This window comes from Panthera uncia, chromosome X, assembly GCF_023721935.1.
Source record: "Panthera uncia isolate 11264 chromosome X, Puncia_PCG_1.0, whole genome shotgun sequence".
NCBI classification, from domain to species: domain Eukaryota; kingdom Metazoa; phylum Chordata; class Mammalia; order Carnivora; family Felidae; genus Panthera; species Panthera uncia.
Window position 1 is genome coordinate 39,747,728 of NC_064817.1, and position 10,872 is coordinate 39,758,599.

The 10,872-nt window shown below is 53.3% G+C and overlaps 1 protein-coding gene across 1 annotated transcript; it reads right to left on the reverse strand.

Moving 5' to 3' along the window:
• Positions 1–946: 946 nt before the first annotated feature.
• Positions 947–6,378, reverse strand: CFP (complement factor properdin). Its single transcript, XM_049643760.1, has 9 exons — positions 6,213–6,378; positions 5,984–6,134; positions 4,580–4,755; positions 3,975–4,145; positions 3,647–3,838; positions 3,278–3,451; positions 2,847–3,038; positions 2,577–2,688; positions 947–1,187 (listed from the first exon to the last, which is right to left on the reverse strand). Exons 1-9 carry the CDS (start codon positions 6,289–6,291, stop codon positions 1,022–1,024), a joined length of 1,413 nt encoding a protein of 470 aa, XP_049499717.1. The 5' UTR covers positions 6,292–6,378; the 3' UTR covers positions 947–1,021.
• Between the last annotated feature and the right edge of the window lie 4,494 nt (positions 6,379–10,872).

Here is a 10,872-nt window from a genome sequence, read left to right on the forward strand (position 1 = left end):
AGGATTTGTCTCATCACAAGGGGCTCAGAATTCAGTAAATGCGAATTGGTGCAAAATCGAATGAGCAAATGTTAACAGTATTAGTGCCTGGGTTTGTTCCCTTCATTGTGGAGACACGTGCCGTTCTGACTCTTCTCTATTCTCCATGATGTCCAGCGCTATTGTTAGTATACAGTAGGCGTTGATAAGTGTTGAATAAATGTTCAAACGAAAGGATCACATATTCTGACTTTGTTCCCTCGCTCAGATGTCCTCTCCTTCTACCAGCCCTCCTCCACCCCAGATGCCCAGACTTAGTTCTAGTATACAGTAGACGCTATCAAGTGTTGAATGAATGTACAAATACCAAAGGAATCTGTGTCTGGGTTTGTCCCGGGGGCTCCTTCTGGCAGATGCTGACTCTAGCTTCTGTTTGCTCCTGCCCCAGCTCAGAGCACCTCACAGGCACTTCCTCGGTCCACCCCCGGCCATCCCCCCACTTGCGGTCTCGCGGAGCTATTTCGTCTCTGCTAATTGTGGCATTGGAGCAGGGCTGTTGGGAGTGGGTGGGTGCAGGTGTTCGAGCGGCGGGGTGCCAACCACAGGCATGCCTCTGCCGCCTTTGCCGCGGTTCAACGCCGAATTAACGCGGAACCGCCAGCCGAGAGGCTCTGGCGGGTGGAAACCTGGACACGTCGGCCAATCAGAAAGTGCCTGCCAGGGCGAGTAGCCAACCAGGAAACCCGTAACGCGGAGCTCTGCAGAGGAACGTGCTGTACTGGCCAAGGGCGCTGCAGAAGGCGGAAGGGGGGGAGGGTGCGCGCAGACGCTGGGATCAAGACGGCCACGAAGGGACCGATACTCGCTTTCGCTCCTGCCAAACTATGGCCAGAGCGGAAAATACTGTTTTCCACAACAAGCCGCTGCTACTCTGCCCGTGCTGTGCCCTTTGGCTTAGAAGATGGTATTGCCCCACTCCTGGGGAAGAGATCCGTTTATTGAAGTTTGGGAGGTCCGGGGGTCAGAGTGGGAGAGAGAGGTGTTAGAGCTTCTCATCCTCAGGGTCTATGCATTCAGGCACGTGTAGACAGGGCCGTTTCTCCTCCACCACCGCCTTCTGCCCCTGCAGCATCTCGCACAGTGTTGATGGCTTCCCCCAGAAGGTCACGTTCTTCTCACCCTGACCTTCGACCACGGTAACGGTGGGCCTGGGGCATTAGAGGGGAATGGAGGGGAGAAGCTCAAGGAAGGCAAGAATGCATTCAACAAATTCTTATTGAGTGCCTACTGTGTGCCCAACACTATTTTCTGGCTATGAGATATCGGGCAATTTCTGTATCTTCCCTCTGCTCATCTGAAACATGGGAATAATTGGCATAATGATAATACCCACCTTACTGGGCTGAGTGAGGATAACTGAGTTAATTTAGATAAAATGCTCAGAGTGCTGTCTGGTACACAGTAAGTGCTCAATAAATGCTGGTAATTGTTCCTTATTAACAAGAGTTACCCTCTCCTACCTTCCAAATCCTTTACGTCTCTCTCTATTGCCCACTGGAAAAGACGCCAGATGCCTTGCCCTGGTATTCGAGACCTTGCTTTTGGGCCCACATGCCTGCCCCAAGCCAACCTCTCTCTCTTCCATTTCATCTGGACTTAGTCCCACATCCAGAATGGTCTTTGCCTGGCTTATTCCTCCCACAAGGCAAGCACTCCATTCATCTGCTCTCACTCCAGTCCCCTCATTCAAATCCATTCGTTTCCCCACTCTGTCAAGTGCTTTCTGCCTCCACTCAACACCTCTAACTCCTTTTCAAGATCCCCTAGAAACCCCAGAGCGAGAGACCAGTTCCCAGATGGCAGGCCTTCCATGAGTTGAGAATGGCCCACTCAATCTAGTGGCTTGGTGTATCTGGAAATACAGAAGGGATGAGTGGGCGTTTTAACCCTCTCCAACACCTGGGCCACCAGGAAACACTTCGGGCGGCTGGTCACCTATGTCCAGGACTCTGCTCACACAGTCCTGACACTGGGAATGCCCTTCCTGCCAGGGGAGACCCGATAAGCTTCCTGGGCCTGGGTCAAGATGGCAGCCCCTTATCCATGCCCCAACTGTTCCACATTTGCCTTCTGTCGGGGCCCTGCTGACCTGGATCCTTTGGGGGACCCAAGGGACCTGGGTTCTGTGGGCCTATGATTGTTGCCAAAAAGGCCTTCAAGTGCCTTGGGGCAGTGAGACGTTGAGTGAGATGTGGGTGGCTGAAGGAATGAATAACTGAATGAAGGCTTGAGTGACAGAAGGAGCAAATGGAAGCATGGGTAACCGAGAGAGTGAGAGCACACGGTCACAGGAAGGACTGGGGGAATGGGGGAATGGCTGAGTGACTGAATGAGAGGCTCAGAGGGCACAGAGGCTACCAATTCTCCCCTCAGTATTCTCTTTCTCGGCTGCTTCCTTAGTTTCTCTCCTCTTCCTGCAGGTGAGAGGTGGCAATTGTCAGGGCAGGCACCTTAGACCCAGGAGTGGACGCCCTGGTTGCAGGGAGCTGAGCAGACTCTCCCACCCCCTCCTGGGCACACTGTGCCCCCTCACTTACCGGAACTTGGGGAGCGGGGCTGTGCAGAGGCGCTGGCGGGTTTGTACAGGGTTGGGTTTACACGGGGGCATGCACAGCCCCCAGCTACTCCACTCCGACCACGAGCCTTTCCCTGCAAGGAGTCAGAATGAGAGGTCTCAGTGGGGTGGGAAATGAGAGAGAGAGAGAGAGAGAGGTGGCAGGGACATGGGGTCCACGGTAGAGTCAGAACCGCCCCCTTCACTGCATGGGCGGCCCCAGCCTCACAGGCTCGTCTGCAGGGGCACTCACAGGGGCAGCGCTGGATGTTATAGCAGTGACGGATGTCTTGTTGTTCCCCGATGCACCGCTGCCCGTCAAACTTGCGGCCCTTGCAGCTCCGAGTGCGTGTCTGCTGGCCGGGGATCTCCTCACAGCTGATAGTTTTTATGTTCCGACGGGAGCAGGGGCTCCACTGCCCCCAGGGCCCCCACTCTCCGTTCACTGCAGAGACAGGGGCAACCAGAGAAGGGGGCCAGTGAAGGGATCCAGAGGAAGGAATGAAGACTGGGGGAAGGAGCGGGGGTGAGCAGATGTGTGGATGGGGGATCAGGGGTGGGACTGAGGCACCAGGGCCAGGAATGGGGGAGTCAGAGGCAGGAACAAGGCGTTAGTAGCAGGAACTGGGCAGCAGAGATGGGTGAGGGCTAAGGCATGGCGACAATACATCTTGAGGTACTGACCTGGGCAGGGCTCGGCTGTGTTGCAGATTAAGGTCCGGACGTTATCACCAGCACAGAAGGGGCCCCCATGCTGGGGCTTAGGGTGATCACATGTCCGTCGTTCCAGGATCTGGCCCAGGCCACAGGTCACAGGGCAGGGGCTTATAGGGCTCCATGGTCCCCAGCCACCAGCCACTGTTGGGGTGGGGGATGAAGTGAGAAGAAAGTCCACCTCAATCTTCCCCTCAGCCCCTAGACCCTCGAGGCAGACGAACGAAGCCCCAGTGAAGAGCTCCATGGTCACGTGGCCTAGGATCTCTATCCCCTGAAATGGCAGAGTGTCTGTGCCCGAGTCAAGAACAGAGTGTCAGAGGCCTCATCCCTGTGTACCTGGGCAGGGTGGCAGGCCGGGGCAGGTCTGCTGTTCACTGTCTGGCCCCGGGCAGGGATTTCCAGGAGGCTCCTTGGACGGCTTAGGTGCAGAACACGTGCGGCTTCGTATCTCCACAGGTTTGCTGGGTCCACCGTGGCAGGAACCCGAGCAGGGGCCCCAGGGACCCCAGGCAGCCCAGGCCCCGTGTACTGTGGTGGGACAGGGCGGGGGGATGCTAAGTGTGGTCATGCATGCTGAAGTCCTCCAGCCCTGGCGGTTCCCTGCTGGAACCCCCAGACCCACCCCGGGTGCCTGCATCAGTGCCCTGTGGTTGCCTTCACTCACTGGGGCAGGCCTTCTGGGTGTCGCAGGGTTCTGATTCCTGTGGCTTTCCTGGGCAGTGGCCCCCACACTTGGGGGTGGGGTGATCACATGTTCGCTGACGGGTCCGGGTCCCTTTGGAACAGGTGACAGAGCAAGCCGTCCAGGGACCCCAGTTGGACCAGCCACCCATCTCTGTGGGATAGAAGGGAGGGGGACAGGATGGAAATGGGGGCATTATGCGGGGGTCCTTGCTTCCTCACGTGCCCCACATCCTCTGCCACACTTGGTGCAACATCATTGCTCCTCCAGACTCTTGCAGTAGCCTTCACACCGGTCCCCTCTGCTTCAGCCCTCACCACATACAATCTGCCCTCCTCCTGACAGTGAGAGGGATGTCACAAGCCAAGTCCACTCACGTTCCCCGTCTGCCCACGACCACAGAATAAAAGCCAGCATCCTTAGCCTAGCCCACAAGGATCAGTTCCCCTTTGATGTCGCCTCCCACAACTCTCCTCCAGCCACACCGGCCTGTTCCTTAGTGCCTCACACACATCAGGCACAGTCCTGCCCTTAGGGCCTCTGCCCTGATCGTTCCCAGGGTCGCCTGCCTTGGGGATCCTCCTCACCAGGACAGCACGGGTGGTCCTCACAGGCCTGCAGCTCCCACTCGAGGGTCCCAGGCTCGACCTTCTCAGAGCACTGCCCATCCCAGCCTATGCAGCGCCGGTGCCGTAACTGGGATCCCTTAGTGCAGGTCACCGAGCAGGGGGCCCACGCAGACCACGGTGACCATCGTGGAGGCCTGCAGAGAGGAGCACATATGTCTCATCCTGGCTGGAGCTGGCAAGGATGATGTACTGGACTACAGAGTGTGGGCAGGCACAGGGCAGGGGTGCGGGCTGAGTGTATGTGGAATGGATTGGTCAGAGTACCTACCTCTTTAGGGATGTCAGGGATTAAATGGGAAGAGGAGGGCACGCAGTAAGCACTTAACGATATCATTGACGTTCACGATCAGGGACCTGGAACCCTTTGAGGTCCCCCAAAGATAGTGCCAGGCATGCAGTAAGCAAATATAAGGACTAGGGGCCCAGACCTGCTGTCAGAAACCTGCCAGGCGACCACCGTACATGATAGCTGGTAAACAGGAAGTGCTTCATAAACAGGAGCTATTAACCCAGTGAGCTTAGAGACCTGGTCAGAAATACCCCAGATCTATCCCCAACTCCCTGCACAGCATAATACTAAACTGATGTGAACTGCTGACACGACTAGGGGCCCAGAGCTGCCTTCAAAACTCCCCAAGCTCCCCTTCCATAGGGTGTATCTAGGATATACAGTAAACTGTTAGAAAACATGTTTGGCATACAGTAAGGGTTCAATACATGTAGGCTGGCATCATGATTGGGAGACTAGAGACACCCTCATAAATCCTCCAGCTACCCATGACCTCTGCAATGCATCCAGTGTGCTGGGAGTACTCAACGAATAACGTGAAGTGTCATCATAACTAGGGGCTAATCAGGAGCCTGGAGCTGCCCTCACAATTCCCCAAACTCTCCCACCCCCACGACACATCTGTATACAGTAAGCATTCAGTATGAGCTGAAATCACAATTAGGGGATGTGAGCTACCTTCAGAATACCTGAGCTGTACTCCACCCACGATGCTTCCAGTATGCAGGAAGTGCTCAATAACCAAGCTATGGCAGTGGTTCTCAACCCGGGGTGGTTTTGCCCCCGGGCGGGGGGACAATTGGCAATGTCTGGAGACAGTTTGGTTGTCGCGATTGGCTGGGGGAGTTGCTACTGGCATCAAGTGGGAGGACAGGGAGGCTCCAGAGTACAGGTTTTGCAATGCACAGGTCAGCTCCCTACAACAAAGAATGTTCCGGCCCCAAATGTCAACAGAGGCTGAGAACCTCTGGGCTGTGGTCCTGATCAGGGCCTTGGAGTCGCCCTTGGAAATCCCAGAGGAGCAAAGGCCCCAGTTGTGGGTGGCCTCTCCTGCAACCCCCGTGCCCCCTCACCTGCATGCTTGGCACAGCTTGCTGCCAGGCTTCTGGAAGGCGTAGGCAGGGTTGAGGCAGCAATCATTCACACTGACACCTCCCCCCAGGAGGCCCGTGCACTTGCCTGTGGCTTCCTCATACTGGGTGAAGCACAGTACGGGGTCTGAGCCTGGAACAGGGTTGGGGGGGGGGCACGGTCAGGGCTGTCATGGGCCCCGGGCACCCCAGGGCGCCCTCACCCACTCACCTGTGGCTGGCAGCAGGGCGAGCAGCAGCGGCAGCGGCAGCAGTGGTAGCAACCGAGGGGCCTGTGCTCGGGCGGGCATGTTGAGCACTGCACCCCAGCAGCTCTGCCCTCCGCCAGAGAGGAGGCCTGGCTTTGTATGGGCTGACCCGGCTCTGGAATCAGTGGGAAAGAGGAACCGGGCCAGGAGGAACTGGGAGGGGGAGGGCAGTTGGGGGGGAGGGGAGAGTGTCGTGCAGGGTCCCGGAAGCTTCAACCTCTTTCCTGTCACCTCTTCCCCTGGAGGCCTCCTGCTCTGCTCTCCCCTCCCTACTTCCTGCCTCACTCTTGGTCCGGTTTTGCTCCTCACTGTATCCCCAGCACCCGCACCCTGCCCAGCAACCCTTGAGTACTCAGTCAGTGCTCCCTGGTCACATCCTTACTGAGAAGAAATGGAGCATACACTTGCTATCTGGGTGACCTTGGGTAAGTCACTTGAACCTCTCCGAGCCTCAGTTTCTCCAACGGTAAAAAGCAGTCTGTACCACAACGATAGTGTCAACCTCAAGTGGGGGTTGGACGACGAGAAATGAGTGTAGGGTGCTCAGTGTGTCCCTCCTCATTGGATCGAGGTAATTGCTTCATCCTCCTCTTTCCTGAAAGTGAGGTTCCCTGTGGTCAGCATGGGGAAGGGCGGTCAGCACAGGGAAGTGAGAAGGGGAAGTGAAAGTATGGGAAAAAGGGTGTGGGAGTGAAGTGGGACTATCCACTGTCCCAGGTGGGGGCAGCTGGGGCCTGGGGAGGGGGTGGATGGGAGGGACCGAGCTTGACCACGATCCATGGAGTAACTGGGGTGGGTAACAAGCCCCGCCCTGAGCCTGTATCACGGAGTTTGTTGCAAAGACTGGGACTTTCAGATTCTTAAAAGTCCTTAGAACAGTGCCTGGCATACAGTAGGTGCTGCTTGTTAAATACATTCACTCAACGTGTATTGAGCATCTATTGGGGGTCAGATGCTGTTCTTGGCACTTGATGGAGCAGAGCATAAGATGGCCCCAAATCCTGGCCCTCTAGGGGCTTACGCTCTAAAAGAGGAGACAAACAAAAAAGGTCATCTCCCTCACAGAGGCTTTCTCTAGCTACCCTTTTGTATGGCACTCCTGTCACTCTGTAGCCCAGGGGCTCTCAAACCTTAGTGTGCATCAGAATTATCTGGAAGATCTGTTGAATCACAGATTGCTGGGCCCCACCTGTTTCTGATTCTGTAGGTGTGGGGTAGGACTCAAGAATGTACATTTCTAGGGGTGCCTGGGTGGCTCAGTCAGTTAAGCATCCGACTTTGGCTCAGGTCATGATCTTGTGGTTCGTGAGCTCAAGCCCCACATTGGGCTCCACACTGATAGCGCAGAGCCTGCTTGGAATTCTCTCTCTCCTTCTGTCTCTCTCAAAATAAATAAATAAACTTAAAAAAGGTTAAAAAAAAAGAATATAGATTTCTAGGGATGCCTGGGTGGCTCAGTCAAACATCCGATTCTTGATTTCAGCTCATGTCATGATCTCATGATTTGTGAGATTGAGCCCCGTGTTGGGCTTTGCACTGTCAGTGCAGAGTCTGCTTGGGATTCTCTCTTTCTTTGCCCCTCCCCTGCTCACGCTCTCTCTCAAAATAAATAAACATTAAAACAAAAAGAATGTGCATTTCTACCAGGCTCCCAGGTGACACTGATGCTGCTGGTCTGGGGACTACACTTTAAGAACCATTCTAGTCACTGAAACCTCTTTCTTTGTAGGTCTCATCTATAAAAACAATTCTGCATGCTCCTTCTTTTGCTGTTAATAATTAAGTCCTCTTCAGCCCCTTGTTGATGCAGGTAAAACTGAGCTCCACGGACCTGCTCTTTTCTTTTTTCTCATAAGCCCTGATGAGTGAAACTCCAGAGCCCACTTTAAGAACAGGAAGTTCTTTAATTAACAAAAAAGAGTCTGGGGTGCCTGGGTGGCTCAGTCAGTAAAGCATCTGACTTCGGCTCAGGTCATGATCTCCAGGGTTCGTGAATTTGAGCCCTGCGTTGGGCTCTGTGCTGACAGCTCAGAGCCTGGAGCCTGCTTTGGATTCTGTGTCTCTCTCTCTGCTCCTCCCCTACATGTGCTGTCTCTCTCTCTCAAAAATACATCAACATTTAAAAAAGTCTAAGAAAGTTAGGAAGGCCGGGTGTCATTTCCTCTGCATTCATGGAGGGAGAGATACCATTCTGCAAATTAAAACAAGGTAATAGAATTTGATCGGGTCAGGTGTTAAAAGAGAACTTTCGCAAGGATGTTGGTCTTGTGTTATGGGTGATATGTTGACATTTGTATCCGTTACAGATGTACTGTTTCCTGAGAACATAAGCCTGTCTTTGAAAGTATGCTTTGAACAAAGGGATCTTGCTAAGATTCCAAGACTCAAACATCAGCGCGGTGTTAATCCTGCAGAAACAAACTCCCCAAGAAACCTGTGATTCTGGTTGGCTGTTTTATCTAATCACCCGTTGCCCTGGTAATAATGATAGAATTGATAGTTCCTTTGTGCCTAAACTATATACTCCTAGGACTCCCTGTGGAAGAGGGGTGTTGGTGCTTCCATCTTCTCCCACGTTTGGCAATAAAATGGCTCTGCAGATTTATTATTTCAACGGAGTGAGAGATTCTTGTCTCACATCATTATTGCACTGCCGCCTGATATGATGTATTTATCTGTTTCTTTCTTGTCCATCACCATCACCCTCACTAAAATGCCTGCTCTCCAAAGGGCAGGGATTTGTGCCTGGCTTGGTAACTGCTGTGGCCGCAGGGCTCAATAAACAGGCGCCGAATGAATAAATATGTGAAATCAACAAGACTCTAGAGATTCTGACAAGTGCGATGAAACAGAGTCTGGGCTGGTGGTAAAAATGTGGGCATCGCCGCTGAGGGGATAAGTAGAGTCTCAAGGGCCGGCACTGGAGCAGACTTCCAGGAGACCTCACCTTGTGCCAGGTAAAACCCCGGGAACTCCAGCGTTTCAAGTTTTGGAGAACTGGGAGAAGCCAGCGCAGGGGACAGAAGAGACAGGACCCGTAGAGGAAGTGACTTTCTCCCAGGCCTGGCATATTTGCTCCGTGGTCTCTCATACAGTCTCATTTGGCCTTGGTCATTTTCTCTCACCTTTTTTTTTTTTTTTAAACACAGTTACACACAGTTCTGGATCTCTAGTCTCTACTAGAGTGTCTTAGGAGCAGGGCTCATTTACATATTTGGTCTCACAGCCTCTCAGACTTTCCTTCACACACTCAGGGAGTCATTTTCTCTGTCATGGATTCCTGGTCTCCTACAAACAGCTTCTCTCTCTCTCTCTCTCTCTCTCTCTCTCTCTCACACACACACACACACACACACACACACACACACACGTCTTACAGCCTCCCTCATTTGGCCAGTACCACCACCATGTCCTCTTACAGGTTTTTCACATGCACACAACGCAGTCACGCCTTTAGATGTTTCTACCACTTAGTCACATATCAGAATAGTCACTGATTTATAGCCCCTGCTGGTCTTTCATGAACTTTCTTGCACACAGACGAAATCGCCATCTCTCCTACCTCTTCTCACCCAAGCCCCCATCCATCTCACACAGCCACAGTCGCCGATGGTAGCTAAGGTGCACACGCATGCAGTCATACGGTATCTCAGACACTGTGTCAGTCACCTCGTGTCACGTTTCTTCTCCAGCGGCGTTCAGTATACCCAGTCCTGATTTACAGCCTTTAACAGTCTCTTGCAAGGAGGTTCACATACACTCACACCATCTGTATCTCAGATGCTGTCTCGGTCACCTGTTCACTGTCACGGTCATGTTTCTTCAGTCAGCTTCTGCCATCTGTAGTCACCAATTCTCAACTGCTATGAGGCTCTCAGTGTCACACACACACACACACACACACACACACGGTCTCTCATGGCCTTGGTCCTTCACACCATCTTTCCTTAGCAGGGACACTTGAACACAGCTACAGCCTTGCCCGCTTCTCCCACATACCAATCCCATGGCCTCCCAGGGCCTCATTTTCTGATTTTCACACACATTAAAACCTCTAACTAGGGGCACCTGGGTGGCTCAGTGGCTTAAGTGTCCGACTTCGGCTGAGGCCGTGGTCTCACGGTTTGTGAGTTCGAGCCCCACACTGGGCTCTCTGCTGTCAGTGCAGAGCCCACTTCAGATCCTCTGTCCCCTTCTCTCTCTGCCCCTCCCCAGTTTGTTCTCTTTCTCTAAATAAATACACTTAAAAAAATATTTTAAAGAATCCCTCTGATTAAAGTCCCACATGAGATGTTTCACAGACTCGCTCACACACTGCTGGGCTGTTGATTCTCTCTCACACAGTGCCGTGTACCTTCTCGGCTCTCACTCACAAACACTTATGTGGTCTCTCGTACTGTTTCAGTCACTTGGCCTCGCCATCATTTTCTCTCCTGCTGTCACAGTCCCCCCTGAGCCTCTGGGCTAGACTGGAGTAGAAACTGTAATCAATCTTCCACTCGTCTCAGGTACACACACACACACACACACACACACACACACACACACACACACAAAGCACACGTACACATGCACATGCACACTTTGCAGCCTCATGCTTCCCTGGCCAGAGCCATCTTTTCT

Excerpts from the sequence above, each read along its gene's own strand:
- CFP (XM_049643760.1), bottom strand. The coding sequence starts at position 6,291 with ATGCCCGCCCGAGCACAGGCCCCTCGGTTGCTACCACTGCTGCCGCTG. Across the intron at positions 6,135-6,212 it reads CGCCCTGCTGCCAGCCACAG|GCTCAGACCCCGTACTGTGC; the intron begins GTGAGTGGGTGA and ends ACCCTGTTCCAG. Across the intron at positions 4,756-5,983 it reads AAGCTGTGCCAAGCATGCAG|GCCTCCACGATGGTCACCGT; the intron begins GTGAGGGGGCAC and ends TCCTCTCTGCAG.